Genomic DNA, 16,737 nt, shown 5'->3' on the forward strand with positions numbered 1-16,737 from the left:
ACGTTAACCCAAAAACCGCAGCCCCTCCTCATTTTAAATGGCGCTGCTGTTTGAAACCATTCCCACATGTTATGAAGGTTAAAGAAGCCAAAAGACTGCATCTTACCATGGCTGCCTGCAAGCCATTCCTGTTGCCCGGCCCAGCGTGAAAGATCTCTTACACCAAACCAGCATACCCTCAATAAGAGGCAAAATGCGACCTTGTACCGAAAGCACATGTGCTATGTAATATTAACAGCAAGGTTTACCGTGAAAGAGTCTACCCATTGTTCTCTAAAATGTGTCTCTCTCCTTTTTTCCCTCCACCAGTTGCAAATGTTTCAATGCTTACACTATCTTCTTCCCAGAGGCTAGCGAAGATTAGAAGGCAAAAAAATCACACTCGCGATTAAATGTTCTCTGAGCTCATGCAGTCCTCCCACACTGAAAGAGCCCAGCAGAATGCATGGAGGCAGACAATGTCAGAGTCCAGGAAAACACAATATGAACGTGAGGATAGGTGGTGGGTTGAAGATGATAGGTGGTGTCAGCTTGGTGACAGAAGGCAAGAGGCAATACTAAGGCTACTGGAGGAACAAACTGATATGCTCCGGCATATGGTTGAGGTTCAGGAAAGGCAGCTTGAGCACAGACTGCCACTACAGCCACTGTGTAACCAACCGCCCTCCTCCCCAAGTTCCATAGCCTCCTCACCCAGACGCCCAAGAACGCGGTTGGGGGGGGCCTCCGGGCACCTAACCACTCCACCCCAGAGGACTGCCCAAGCAACACATGGCTGGCATTCAATACGTTTTAAAGTGCAGTGTGGCCTTGTCCTTCCCTCCTCCCCAACCCCTCCCAGGCTACCTTGGCAGTTATCCCCCTATTTGTGTGATGAATTAATAAAGAATGCATGAATGTGAAGCAACAATGACTTTATTGCCTCTGCAAGTGGTGATCGAAGGGGGGAGGGGAGGATGGTTAGCTTACAGGGAAGTAGAGTGAACCAAGGAGCGAGAGGGTTCATCAAGGAGAAACAAACAACTTTCACACGGTAGCCTGGCCAGTCATGAAACTGGTTTTCAAAGCTTCTCTGATGTGCACTGCACCCTCCTGTACTCTGCTAACCACCCTGGTGTCTGGCTGCGCGTAATCATCGGCCAGGTGATTTGCCTCAACCTCTCACCCTGCCATAAACGTCTCCCCCTTACTCTCACAGATATTGTGGAGCGCACAGGAAGCGGTAATAACAATGGGAATATTGGTTTCGCTGAAGTCTGAGTCAGTAAACTGCACCAGCGTGCTTTTAAATATCCAAATGCACATTCTACCACCATTCTGCACTTGCTTAGCCTATAGTTGAACAGCTCCTGACTACTGTCCAGGCTGCCTGTGTACGGCTTCATGAGCCATGGCATCAAGGGGTAGGCTGGGTCCCCAAGGATAACTGTAGGCATTTCAACATCCCCAACTGTTATTTTCTGGTCTGGAAAGAAAGTCCCTTGGTGAAACAGACCAGAGTTTCTGAAGATGCGAGCGTCATGTACCTATTACATATACCCTAGACTCTATACTGGCCCCCAAGTCATTTCCTGGTGCAATACCAAGTTTTGGGTTTTATTTAGAATACCCTAATGGTTTGGGTCCTGGGTATCTATTAAGAAACTATCTTGCTGTGTTTGTATCTGAGGTTACCTGAGATGATAAAACTGGCAGTCATCAGATTTATACAACAGGGGACTTGGACAATGTATTTTCAGTGAAAGGCCCTCAATTCTGGAATTGCTTCCTCTTTTGGTCTGACAAAGCTCACGTTTGATTACCAACAGGGCCCATTATTTTCTCAGACGTTTTCCTAAGCAGATTTTTTTAGGGAGAGTTTAGTTTTCTGGCTATTGTTGACCAGTGTGCTTTCTAAATTCTGCTGTAAATGGCAGGTGCATTACATAAACTGAACAATAAATATGTGTGATAAATAAACCTTTCTTTAAAGATATATAGTATGTAACTACACCTATTTGACTGCTTCTTACAATTTACTTAGTTAACATGTTTGTGCACTGTTTGTGTAGAATCTACACTCCACTGTGAGCTGTGTTTTATTTTAGTTTTATTAACTGCTAGAACAGGGGTTCTCAAACTGGGGGTTGGAACCCCTCAGGGGGTCATGAGGTTATTATGTGGGGGTCACGAGCTGTCAGCTTCAACCCCAAACCCCGCTTTGCTCGAGCATTTATAATGGTGTTAAATATATTAAAAAGTGTTTCTAATTCATAAGGGAGGTTGCACTCAGAGGCTTGCTATGTGAAAGGGGTCACCAGTATAAAATTTTGAGAATCACTGTGCTAGAATGATCAATTAGATAGCCACCAATTTAGAATAAGAAATGTGTTGTAGCTTCCAGTTGCAAAAGATGAGTTGCGTTTGGGGCCTAAAAATGTGAGTGCCTTTGTAATCTCTATTTGCTATGCAGTTTCTCTATGAAGTGCTTAATGTTCTGTAAATATTACTGCTGAACAACAATTAGTTGGGCCTCTTCTTAAAATGGTGCTGAGCAGAGTGTGTGAATAAGTTCCTTAAACAGCTTAATAAACCAGAGTACTGAAGTTTTAATTTGTATGTGTAACTGCTGTTGATGTACTCTAGTGGAATCAACATGACCTGATCTAGGAAAGGATGTATCCATGATTTAGGCCTTGGAAAATGTTTCCTTTTTTGCATTTACATTGCCCTAGAATCAGAGCAATGGATAGCATATCTACACTCCGTCGTTTTTATTTGTTTCCACTTCTGTACATAAACCTGATTAAGTCTGTTTGAATACGGAAGGCAGTGATAACCATAATTTCCATTCCATTAACATTTACCTCTAGTGAGTGGTATGTTCAGAATTAATATACTTGTGTATATTGTACTATATCCCAACTCAAAACACATCTTTTAGTGTTGGCAGCACCAGAACCTGACAGAGAACCTGTAAGGTATTATTTAATAGTTACCAGTGATCCTTTATGCACACTGTCAGCTGAAAGTCTACTAATGCTACAAACATTGATTATCAAACCAAACTATATGCTATGTAATTCTACATATCAGCTATAAAATCCTTTAGAGAGAATAAGATTAAAGCTGTAAAAGTGGAGCAATGCATGAAACAAGTCAGCACCTTCAGAAAGTAAACTTGTAGCCTGAGTGTGGGTACGTCCAGACTACCTGCCGTATCGGCGGGTAGCAATTGATTTTTCGGGAATCGATATATTGCGTCTCATCTAGACACGATATATCGATCCCCAAATGCGCTCCCATCGACTCCGGAACTCCACCGGAGCGAGCGGCAGTAGCGGAGTCGACATGGGGAGCCGCAGATGTCGATCCCGCGCCATGAGGACCCGAGGTAAATCGATCTAAGATACTTCGACTTCAGCTACGCTATTCACGTAGCTGAAGTTGCGTATCTTAGATCGATACACCCCCCCGCCCCCCCCAGTGTAGACCAGCCCTGTGAATAGCAATTCTTTTTAATAGAATCATGGCATCTCTAATAGAAAGGAACTATCTTGTCATTTCAGTCCTCCCTAGTATATTTACTAATGTCTAGTTTTAACTGTCATAAGCGATGGGACAGTAAGGGTTCACAGTCCTATAATGTAGGCTGAAATTTTCACTTGCTTTTAAAATTTTAGTCTGATGAGGACAGGCCCCTAGATGTCCTTTGGCAAGTGCCTCCCTCCCTTGCTGTTGGGACTGTCCCCCTTTCACTGCCAGCCCCATCAATTTCTCCCACCCATTGATGCAGGCGGTTGGCATTTTAAATATATCACAATTTGGCACCATATAATAAAATTAAATAATAAAGGGCAAGATTGTGAGACCCCTACTCACACGAGTAGTACCTTACTCCAAATGAGATTACTTGTGAGTACGGATATCAGAGTCTGGCGCACGGTTTTGAGATATAGTTGCAAACTAATGTCAGACTATGTCCCCATTTTCAGCCAACCTCACATTAACTTAATTTTACAAAAATTATTCTGAAAATGAATTTTTTGAGTGGTGATCTTTGTTTGATGCCATTCCTTAAAAGCAGCACTGCTTTTTATTTTACATTATTTATTTTTAATTAAGATTAGCAAAGAAATTTTCATGTCTGATTTTGCTGTGCTCCAAGTACAGTTAGAATGGTTTCATGTGATTCTGGGTAGGGATTTTATCTACACAAATGAGGGAGGTAAGATAAACCCTTCTATACAAACAAACAAACTCAATAAGCATATTACTGTTTAAGAGTAATTTCCTGGGTTTTTAAAAAGCCAAAGGCCAGAATTATAATAAAAGTTTAGCCATGAGGTAGCATCTCCTTTTTATTAATTGCTAATATAATTCCATTAAGTTAAGAAATTAAATAGGTGTCAGCCTTTTTTTTTTCTATTATCTTGTATCAGAATGTTTTTTTTTCTGGCAATCTGTCCTTGTTGCAGAATAGTTAACCTTGAGTCCTGTACAAGAATGTCTCCTGCTTTTTCTTATTTGCCACCTCCATTAAAAAAAACCCAACCCTGGAGCAGGTTGCCTGGGTCACAAGGAAGTGTACTCATCAATTAAATGTGTGACAGTGTTTTCCGTTGGATGAACTAATATGTCAAGGAGATGGGCAGGACCTCATGTTTGTGCTTTTGACAAATCAGCAAATGTTTAATCTCTAAATGTGCAGCTTCTCATAAATAATGCAGCAATCACTGAGCCAAAACACTACTCTGCCAGGAAGGTATCTCAGTCAGTAGGGAAGTAAAAAGACAAAATAAAACTAAATCATCCTATTTGTTTGGTTCTCTTAAACTTGTCATTAAGACTTCGTGTAATGGCAAGGATTCTTGGGTTTTTTCTGTTCAACTGCTTCTATTTAACTTAGCCAAGAAATTTAAAAACTCATCAAGGAACTCCTGAATGTTGTGGGGGGAGGGGGGAGAGAGAATAGAATTAATAGATTTTATAACAAAATATAAAAGCAGATTTATCTCTCTTTTCTTGATATTTCATGGACTGCTAACATGTCTTCAACCCCCAATCACTAACTAGAAGACAAATTATAGAAATGGGAAAAGGTTTAAAAAAATAAACTCCACTTTGGGTTAAATTCTGGCCCCAGTAAAGTCAATGGCTACAATGTTGGTTTCTCTCTCTCTCTCTCTCTCTCTCTCTGTGTTAAAAGAATGCTAAGGTTGCAGATCCAGGCACTCAGAAGTTAGAAAATGCCAGTTACGATTGCATCTTAATTCAGCTCCCTTGCGCATGTATTATGATAGTCTTTAATTACATGAGCAAATGTCATTTCCATGGACCGCTGCTTCATCCATTGCTCACTTGAATGGGTTCACTATTGAATTTATTTTTTCTATTTATCCTTTATTCTTTACAAACAATAATGAATTTGTCCTGACAACATCCTGTTAGGAGAGGTGGTATTACGATCCCCATTCTATATATTTCACTTTATATGCTCAGAGCAGCACTTCCATTATCTCAATTGCAGTTCTGAGTGCTCAGCAGTTCTGCAACTCAGACCCAAGATGTCTAAAGTTGGGGCCTCAGAAAATGGAGAACATGTATGTTCTTATAACAAAAAGTCATGGGAAGCTTTAACAGTACTTGTTGCTGCCTCTGCTACCTATAAATATGCAACTATATGCGTATCCTTAATGTTTTCTCTAGAAGATGGACCATTGAGGGTACAAAGCCTCATTAATGATGATTAATAACCAGTAATCAAATTCTTAATGCCCAAGCTCAAATTCTGCCTTTTACAGTCTGCCTAGGCTTGGTTTAGCCGGTTTTGGTAAGGCCTCTTGGGAACCCCCTTACCCTCAACAGTCTTGTCAGTTTTCCTTTTGTCATGAACTATGAACACGGACCTTCTGTCCCAATCTCTATTCAGGACAGCACTTAAGCACACAATTAAGTCCCATAATTAAGCATTAACGTGCTTTCCTGAATTGAGACCCCACACTCTTATGGACATGCTTAAAGTAAAGCATGTACTTAAGTGCTGTTGTGAATAAGGATGCTTTCCTTAATCCATGGCCTAAGTGCCTTGCAGGATAGGGATGGATTTGAGCATGCCCTTAAATGTTTTGCTTTGCTTTGCTGAATAGGGGTGTATGTGCTTTGCTGAAAAGGAATGGGAATACTGGTATGTTTGTGCTTAGCTGAATCATGGACTTCTTATTGTGACTGTTAGAGCATGAGAGTTCAGTAATTGATTTAGCCTGTAATGTTTCAAAAGAGCCAAGGGAAGGTAGACATGCAGCTCCCAGTGAATTTCAGTGTGATTTGGACACTTAACTCCCTTAGTCTCCTTTGAAAATCCCAGCCCTAGAGAATATTTTTTGGCACAATGATATGTATATAATGGTAATTAAAAACAAAAAAGCTCTTCATGAAAGAGGATAGATTATAAAACTAGGCCAGGATTAGAAACACAGAATTTTGAGTATGGCAAAGCAAACCTATCTGGAGAATTAACTTTCTTCTCCCAGTGTTTGCTTGAGTTATTCAGCCTTCTTTTACTGGTACCTCATACATCAATCTCTTTAAATAGCTAGGAGACTTCCTGCATGTTGATGAAGAGAAGCTTTTCACAACCAACAGATTTCATTCCCTATGCAAACTTCCTGTTTTGAAACAAAATTCTGAAGTTAGTTCCAGCAGCAGATTAGTAGAATTTTGCCTGAGCCAGATCAGCTTACCTATCTTGCTTCTAAAAAGATGACCAAGTTTTGTTCCAGTTACACAAAGTCTAAGATCACTGGGACTGACATTACTTGTGTATTATGTCTGGCAAAATACTCTTTGGAGTGTGGGGGACAACTTTTACTAGTTTGTAAGTAGCAGAAGGATTTGATAACTGAGACGTTAGCTTTCAGTGCTCCTCAGATTATAGCACTGGCAGCCAAAGATTTATGGGAAGCTGAATTATGTTATGGGTGATATTATCCTTAGTAATATTCTCAGACAGTTGATATAGTTAATGGCCCCTAGAAATAGCTGTCATACTGGCACTGCATTTTACTGTTTTAGTAATCTATATATACTTTAAACAAATACAATTAAGTGTGATCTTTATGCAAATGACAATGTTACTGTAAATATTAGCATGGAATAGCATGCAATCACCTGTATACCATGGTTGTTATTACCGAAACATTTAATAATAGAAAAGAGCTGTACAAGCACAAACTAATCTTTACAACACTCCTGTGAGATACATAATTATTAACCCTTGACAGTTCCTGGGGTGCCCAGGACTGAGTCACCTTGTTGCCCCCCCGCCTCCAGCAAGAGGGACACTTGCCTGTGCTTAACTGGGTGCCCAGTCCCTGATACCACCAGGCTGTGAGCCACCCAAACAATCACCTCTGGGCTATGCCAGTCCTTATTTTCTCTTGAAGGTGAAGAATAGGTGCACCCCAGTCCCTGAGGGAGCCCCTTTGAAGCATTCCGCTGTAGTGTTTAGCCCCTCGTCTCCTGAACACACACAGTAATACCAGATATGTTGTCCCCAAGGGAACAGTGTACTCACCAGCTTGAATGAGTCAGCTCAGGATTAGCTGGTTGTACAATACCACAGCACTCAGATAAATCTTTCACTATAAATATATCTATAAATACATCAGTTTATTACCAAAGATCAAGATTCTAGAGATAGTGAGTAAAGATAATGGAAACAGAAGGGTTACATATAAAACAAAATCGGTACACGCTTTCTAAAGACTAAACTTAACAGGCGAACCTCCTGTCTAGAGCAGTCTTATTTCACTCACAACCTTTTTCAATGCTTCCAGTCAAGTTGTGATCCAGTTTTCATTAATGTAAATGCACTGTCCATTTTCCTACTAGATGCAAAATAACAAGCACTTTTCTTTGTCCCCCAGTTATCGCCCAGTAAACCTTTGACATGCACCCCCCAGATAATGCTTCTTTCCCCCTCCTGTTCTTCTCTTCCTGTTGAATCTCACAATCCTTCATCTTCATTTTGCTCAGACTGGTGATGGTTAATGAGATAATACTCAATTTACATTTAACCAGATAGATGGAGAAACATCTCTGGTCTGGCAGGAAACCAGTTTTCACCTCTGTTAACACCTTCATACAAACTGTAAGAACATATTTCCATCATATATACGTAACTCCTACATAGTATCAGTATATACATGTTCAACTATATTCATAACCAGTGACGCTGGCTTTCATTTAAGACCCCACATGATATTCTTTATGGATAAATACTATGAAAGTGGTGTGCTAGGTGTAGTGAGTTTATTAGGTGTGTTAGAAGTTGCTGTTACAGTGAACCTTTTGCCATCTGGCACCAAATGGGCCTGCGTGCCACATTCCCATTCTACAGATGGGAAATTAATACAAAGAGGAAATGTGATTTGCTCTGCTCTGCACTACACAGTGAGCAAATGGCTAATCTAGGATTAGGTTTTAGGACTCCACTGTGTATCATTCCTGCAGTCCACACTACCTCCAAAAACATTTGTTTTGCCCTGCATATGAGGCAGAAACTATTTGGCAGACCCTTGCAAGGATTCAGTCATTGATGGACCTGCAATCCAGAGGAATAATGAGGCAGACTATATGGGGATTATTTCAATGACAGATGAAGGTTTTTAGCACCGCCCAGAAGAGAGCACTTAATTTGTTTTTTTCCAAATATGTGATGTACTTAATTAGTGATTTTAAAAAACAACTTTATAAGTCTGTTTGATGTTTATAAAGTATATTAACCATTTGTGTCCTTAGCAAATTTAGGGTATGTCTATGCTAGAAATGTAAATCAACCTATATTAGGTCAATTTACAACCACTGCAGTAATTACTGCAGTGCTGCATGTCCACACTACCCTCCTTGGGGTGGTGGTGCACGTCCTCACCAGGAACGCTTCCACCAGCCTACGAAGGGTAGTGTGGGAAGCTAAGAGACTGATCTCTTAGCTCCGTTGGCAGCCTCCTGCCAGGAACCTGGCTGCCCCCACAGGCTCCCAGGGGGCTGCCCCCGATCCTGCTCCCCATTCCCTGACTGGGAGCAGGGTCCACAGCCACCTGGGCTTTCCCCCTTTCCCCCCAGTTTCTCACCCTGGCTCCCAGCTGGAAATGGGCTATGAAGCCTCTGGGGCTTCTAGCAGGGGGTGGCTGGAGCCACCAGCTACCCGCAGCTCCCATTGTCCGGGAACAGTGAACCACAGCCACTGAGAGCTGTGTCTGCAGATGGTCAGTGTAAACAAACTGTCTCCTGGCCCGCCAGTATTACCCTGATGAGCCGCAGGTTGCCACCACTGCCCTAACTACACCAACATAAGCCTTACACCTCTCAGGGAGATGGAGTAGTTATGCCTGTATAGAAGGACACTTAATCAGTGGGAGCAAGGCTGTAGTGTAGACACTGACATAATTAGGTGGACATAAGTGGTCCTATGTCGACCTAACTGTGTAGTCTAGATCAGTCCTTGGTAAACTGCTAATGTCCTTCATTATAGCTGCTTATTAAACTTAAAAGAAAAATAAAGAACTCATTTCTTTTCACGGATTTACTGAAAATGTTTTACCTATCAATTGTATCAAGTATCACAGGGGTAGCCGTGTTAGTCTGGATCTATAAAAGCAGCAAAGAATCCTGTGGCACCTTATAGACTAACAGACGTACAATGCTATCAATTGTAGTATTTTTAATTATTGATATTTAATTTCAAATGCAAAAAATATAAGAAAAGCTGTATCACAATTTTGTTTTTAACTAAAAGCTGACTATATTTATTACTATTTATTTTTCCTACAGGCTCTAGGAAGCTTTTACTTCCTTCATGAATCATTGAAAAACATCTACCAGTTTGATTTTAAAGGTAAGCACAGAAATTAAGTCAGTAATTGTCAGAGACTTCTCATCATTTTTCATATCAGGAAAAACCTAGGGCTTTCTTTAATCTGAATCCATGTGTTTGGACCCTTGGAGCCATATACAGAGCCCCACTAACTTCAGAAGAACTCCACATGGCTGCAGAGATCAGTCAGTGCAGATCAATTGCAGGAACAGGACCTTAAATGTCAGGCAGTTGTAATTGCCTTATAAAAATTGTTGTGGCAGAATTTTTTTTTTAACCACTTATGAGTAGTATAGGTCAGTGGAAAGGGTGTCATTGTTTTTAACAATAGACTCTGCTTTCGTGTTGCAAATTTGTGTAAATCTCAGAAGTTTTAATAATTTGATATTATACTTCTAGTACTTAAGTCAGTGTATGTAATCACTTCCTGGCTGAAGTTACTTCTAATGCTTCTTTAAAGTAGATATGCAAACAGTTTATTTAAAATTTACATTATTTTTAGTTGTGCACTGTCTGCATTTAGGTCATTGAACTGGATCAAATTAATTCTGCATCTTGCATCACATTAATTTGAAACATCACTGAAGCTATGATAATTATGGAGTGAACTAATTGTCTCAATTGTACAGATTCATTAATTTTGTTCTCAGAAGAGACAGATTGCCTCTGTTCATGTAATTGAGGGTATAGGGTCTTCCCTTGGTGAAATATTTGAATAGCAGTTCTATAGATATTGCAATTTGAGGTTTAGCCAACATAAATCCTTCTACTCATCATCTTTTCTGATGCTCAAGGAAATTTTCAAATATTCTGTCAGTGCCTCTTCATATTTTATTTCTGAAAGAGAACATTGTAAAATGCAATAGTGATGAAGGAACTTTTAATGAGAGGTCAGCTTGTGCTTCCAGCCATTCTCCCCACCTCGAACAGTTTAATAGACATGGAGAAATAATGTGGAGTGTTCTGATTCAAATGAACTGGGAGCAGGATTGCTATCTGAGAGAAATTCTCAACTTAGTGCACAGGAAGCCAGGTGCACAACTTTTGTTAATGATACCTGGGATTGTGATCCTTACTACCTCAAATCGCCACACTGAACATTTAGCCCATGGACTGATCTACTGTATTTTTGAGGGCAAGGGGTTAATGAATAAATCTATGAAACTTACATTTGTATTGTGAGATGACAGCAGTCACAACCATTTATTCATTTTTCTATGTGATTGGGCTTTGTGCATCAGTAGTATGTGAACTGTATCTGCCAGCTGATTCAGAGCCTGTAGTTTTGTTGCACCAGCAGTACAGAACTAGAGCATTAGCTCGCAGTTCCAGTTAAACCTCCCTCCCTCCGGTCATATATCAAAGATGTCCAACTCTAATGACATCTGGCAGAGTGAAGTGACATCTACACCAGGGAAGAGGGGCTGTCTGGATTTATTCACAGCTGATTGACAGCTTATTTGCTGTTATGGAGCCTTGAAAGGAAGTGGGGGGGAGGGAGAGAGAGAGAAAGAGAGAGTGAGTGTGTGTGTGTGTGTGTGTATGTGAGAGAGAAAAAAATGGTTATAATGGAAGGAGAAATCAAAAGAAAGATAACCAATAAAAGTAAATAGATACTGGTTGTGCCAGCTAGAGGGAAGGTGCCCTTAGATGCTCAGTGCTTCATTTGTCCAGGTCAAACATGAATCAGCTATCTCTCTGCATCCTTCCAGCCACACCACATCAGGCTGTGATCTAGCTGAATCTCATAAACATCCTCTGACAATGAGTTCCACAGGCTGACTATGCACTGAGTGAAGAAGTACTTCCTTATGTTTATTTTAAACCTGCTGTCTATTAATTTCATTGAGTGACCCCTGGTTCTTGTGTTAAGTGAAGAAGTAAATAACCCTTCTTTATTCACTTTCTCCACACCATTCGTGATTTTATAGACCTCTATCATAAACCCCCCTCCTCCAGTCATCTCTTTTTCTAAGCTGAACAGTCTCTCTTCATACAGAAGCTTTTCCACACCCTTAATCATTTTGTTGCCCTTTTCTGACCAGTATTCAAGGTGTGGGTGGAACATAGGTTTATTGTAGTGGTATTATGATATTATTGTCTTCTTATCTCTCTCTTTCCTAATGGTTCCTAACAGAAAACTGCTGCTGTACATTGAGCAGATATTTTCAGATAACTATCCACAGTGACTCCAAGATCTCTTTCTTTAGTGGTGACAGCTAATTTAGTATTTATAGTTGGGATTATGTTTTCTGGTGTGCATTACTTTGCATTCATCGACCCTGAATTTCAGAGTCACCCAGTGTAGTGAGATCCCTTTGTAAATCTTTGCAGTCAGCTTTGGACTTAACTATCTTAAGTAATTTTGTAGCTTCTGCAAACTTCGCCACCTCATTTTTTACCCCCTTTTTCCAGATCATTCAAATATGCTGAACAGCACTGGTCCCAGTACAGATTCCTGGAGGATTCCACTGTTTAATGTCTCTCCAGTGTGAAAACTGACCATTTATTCCTGCTTTTGTTTCCTATCTTTTAACCAGTCACTGATCCATGAGGGGACCTTCCTTCTTATTCCATGACTGTCTACTTTGCTTAAGACCCTTTGATGAGGGACCTTGTCAAAGGCTTTCTGAAAGTCCAAATACACTAGGACCCTACCAAATTCAATTTTGGTCAATTTCACTGTCATAGGATTTTAAAAACAGTAAATTTCATGATTTAAATCTATTTTAATTCTATTTATATCTGAAACTTCACAGAGTTGTAATTGTAGGGGTCCAGACCCATAAAGGAGTTGTTCCTTTGATTTGTCACCTGAAAAAAAAAAAAAAAGCTCAAGTATGGGAATCTCCCTCACATCCTCTGCAATAAGGACCAATGCAAAGAATTCATTTAACTTCTCCACAACAGCCTTATCTTCCTTGAATGCTCTTTCATTCAGTGATCCCACTGATTGTTTGGCAGGCTTCCTGCTTCTGATGTACTTGAAAAAAAAACGCTGTTAGTTTTTGGAGCCTTTGCTTATTGTTCTTCAAAATCTTTTTTGGCTTGGCTAACTATACTTATACTCTTGAATTGCCAGAGTTTGTGTCCTTTCTATTTTCCTCAGTAGGATCTGACCTCCAATTTTTAAAAGATGTCTTTTGTCTCTAACTGCTTCTTTTACTCTGTGGTTTAGCGATGGTGGTTTTTTTCTTTTTCTTTTTCCTTTTACTGGTTTTTTACTTGGAGTACACACATAGTTTGAGCCTCTCTTATGGTGTTTTTAAAAAGGTTCCATGCAGCTTTCAGACATTTTACTCTTGTGATTGTTCCTTTTAATTTCCGTTTGACTACACTCCTCATTTTTGTGTGGTTCCACTTTTTGAAGTTCAATGCTACTGTGGTGGGTTTCTTCAGTATTTCCCTACTACAAGAATGTTAAATTTAATTACTTTATGGTCACTATTATTGTGCAGTTCAGCTATATTCATCTCTTGGACCAGATCCTGTGTGCCACTTAGGCCTAAATCAAGAATTAGCTCTCCAGGGTAGGACTAGCTGCTCCAAGAAGTAGTAATTAATGGTGTCTAGAAATTTTGTCTCTGCATCCCATCCTGAGGTGACAGGTTCCCACTCAATATGGGGACAGTTGAAATCCCTCAGTGTTATTGAGTTTTCTATTTTTATAGCCTCTCTAATCTCCCTGAGCATTTCACAGTCACCATCCTGGTCAGGTGGTTGGTAGTATATGCCTGTTGCTATAACCTTATTATTCAAGTATGGAATTTCTACTCATAGAGATTCTGTGGTACAGTTTGAATTATTTAAGATTTTTACTGTAGCTGACTCTGCTTTCTTTCACATATAATGCCATTCCCACTCCAGCGGGAGCTACTCTGTCATTCCTATATATTTTGGACCCTGGTATTACCGTGTCCCATTTATTACCATCGTTCCACCAAGTTTCTGTGATGCCTACTATATCAATATCATCATGTAATACCAGTCACCCAAGTTCACCCATCGTAATATTTAGACTTCCGGCATTTGTACACACGCATTTATAAAATTTGTTAATATTTAGTTGTGTGCCTTCATGTGATGAAGTTGAATGGGACTCTTATTCAACTGTTTCTTTTCAATTCCTGCCTGTACTTTATTAGCTGGCAATCGGGTTCCATTTTGGATTAGGTGGAGCCCATCCTTTCTGTATAGGTTCCTCCTTTCCCAAAAGCTTTCCCAGCTCCTAATAAACCTAAATCCCTCCCCAAGTCACCATCATCTCATCTTTGCATTGAGACCCTGCAGTTCTGCCTATTCAGTTGGCCCTCTGTGTGGAACAAACCATTTCAGAGAATGCTACCATGGAGGTGCTAGACTTGAATCTGTTAGCTAGCAGCCTAAATTTGGCCTCCAGAACCTTTTCCCTATGTCACTGGTACCTACATGTACCATGACCCCCAGGTCCTCCCCAGCACTGCACATACATCTGTCTAGTTGTCTTGAGAAATCTGTAACCTTTGCATCTGGCAGGCAATTCACCAGGCAATTCTCCTGGTCATCACAAACCCAACTATCTATATTTCTAATAATCAACTCCCTCATTCATGTTACCTGTGTCTTCCTAATAGCAGGGCTCCCTGCTCCAGAAAAGAATCTTCAGTGTGAGAGAATACCATGACATCATCTGTGTGTGGGGGGTGGGTGGTTGGCTTAAGTCTGAAGAATATTTATTAGGTGTATCTGGCTCTCCTGCTCCCTCTCTAAACACCCTCGCTAAACTCCCCCTTTTTGCTGCTTCCGTTCACTAGCTCCTCTGGTTGCTTATATGGTTGTCTCCATTTTTCAGCTTTCCTGGGCCGTGTGACCTGAGGAAGAAAAATCTAACACTTTTAGAATTAAAATCTTGACAGCCAAAGCTGATATGTGACCTCCCACAGCATAAAAGGCATTGGATTTTTTATGATGAATAGAGCCCTAAAAAATTAGCTTATATTTTACACATATTCTGATACACCAAGAAGAGGGTTTGCTGACAGACACATAAGGCCTGATTCTGATCTAGCGCTCTCTAATTTTACGCTGTCATCACTTTGAATTCTTCAGTGGAGTTACTCCCGGTTTACACTGGTGTGAGATCAGAATAAAGCCTGTAGCCCATAAGACTTTTTCTTCTTCGAGTGATTGCACATGTCCATCCCAGTGTAGATGTTTGTGTGCTCCAGTACACAGTTATCGGAGAGTTGTTGCTCTTAGCAGCACTTGTCAGGGTAGCTTGAGCACTCTCTGCTGTCTCTCACACCTCGCAGAGGCATAAAGGGCTGAGCCACTCCAGACCCTCCTGAGTTCCTTCCTACCACCCATGACGGTTGTTGGAGCTCCCTATCCTTGCTTCTGCCAGTCTTTCTCAATAACTGTATGTAGTACTCCTGTGTAGTTTGTAAGGACAAAAAGAAAAAGGGGTTTTTTGGTTGGTTTATGCAGGCTCCAGAACTCAGTTTGGGGTACTGGCCCTGGTACAGGACGTATTCCACACTCCACGGGTTTCAAGTCCTGCCCCTCTTGCAGCAAGACTGCACCAAATAGTGACATCACCCTAGCTAATGTAGGGGAATGTAAGGGAAGCCTATGTGAGTGACAAGTGTGGCATTTGTAAGGACTTTCAGCAGAAATCAGGCTCAGTATCAGGGTCATCAAGGGATTTGAAGAGAATGAGCTTTGCTAAAGAGTTGGGAGGGTGTTCAGACAGGAAGCACTCCCCAGAGCACACCTCTGAACAGGAGAGTTTTTTGACTCCAGAGCCCAATGGAGGCCTGTCAGGACCAGTTCCCAAAGCAACTGCAATGGCATCTCCTTGCGTCTTAGGACTGCAGAGTATCTTTCCAGTACTTCTGAGGTGTTTGAGGCTGTGAGAGGGTGGTTGAACCTCTCTGTCCCAATGTCACCAATAGTTCAAGAGTCTCACCCGGCACTGATGCCCAGGGTACTGCCTCTGGCACCTTCACCTCTGCACCGAGCAGGTCCTCTGGATCTGGCTGCCTGGATACCCGTGAGGCTGGTACCATCTAGAGGAAAGCCACAGAGGATATTCTCAGCTCTCCTTTCTTCAGAGTCTGAGCTTTCTTCTCAAGTACTTATGAATACGATACCGCCTTGGTCTCAAGAAGCCACATTGTCATCAGGGTTCCCAGGTATCCCAGCATAGCTGTTCCTATCTGGAGGATTATGCCACCTGCTCGCCCTTGTTTCCATCCCAGTACCAGCAGGGAGCTTTCAGGAGGGATCACTGGGCTACACAGAGCTGGGGGCCAGGACTGTTCCAGTGGATCTTTTGGAACCCATGGGGTTCCTGCCCAATCAAGAGTGTCCTCTCAGCTATCTCAGCCGGCTACATCTGCTGGGTGTCACAAGTAGTGTCACCACAAGCATTGTCCCATCAGTACCACACCTGGCACCATGGAGAGTCCTTCTTGTTAGCAACTGCAAGAGGACCAGGAACTGCACCAGCCCCCTGGTACCGTTAGCAACCTTCTCCTCATTCCTGGTGAGGCAATTGTGATGGAGCCTATTTCTCCACCTCATCTTAAGACCCATCAGGATCTGTTGAGGATGGCTATGGCTCTTGATATCCACTCAGAGGGGGTCTGGGAAGAATCCTACAAGCTGGTGGACATTTTAATATCTGCAACCTCAGCTAGAATAGCACTGCCAGTAAATGAGACTATTTTAGAACCTACTGAGATCCTCTGGAAGACCCCAACTTCACTGCCTCTGATGGCTAAAAGAGTGGAGAAAAAGGGATTATGTCCTCTCCTGGGGGTTCGAGCAGCTGTACAACCCTTCTCCTCCAGGCTTCCTTGGAGTTGCAGCAGCCAATGAAAAAGAATGATGGGAGCACC

General features: G+C 41.4%; 1 protein-coding gene across 9 annotated transcripts in view; it reads left to right on the forward strand.

The window, feature by feature from the left end:
- The window catches only part of INPP5A (inositol polyphosphate-5-phosphatase A), a 404,737-nt gene that overhangs the window by 229,266 nt on the left and 158,734 nt on the right, over positions 1–16,737 (forward strand). For all 9 annotated transcript variants that reach the window (XM_039480835.1, XM_039480836.1, XM_039480830.1 and 6 more), the window contains one exon: positions 9,814–9,877. In XM_039480835.1, the coding sequence (XP_039336769.1) occupies positions 9,814–9,877 (64 nt within the window). The remainder of the gene's footprint in view (positions 1–9,813; positions 9,878–16,737) is intronic.

This window comes from Mauremys reevesii, linkage group 7 (assembly GCF_016161935.1).
Source record: "Mauremys reevesii isolate NIE-2019 linkage group 7, ASM1616193v1, whole genome shotgun sequence".
Lineage (NCBI taxonomy): Eukaryota > Metazoa > Chordata > Testudines > Geoemydidae > Mauremys > Mauremys reevesii.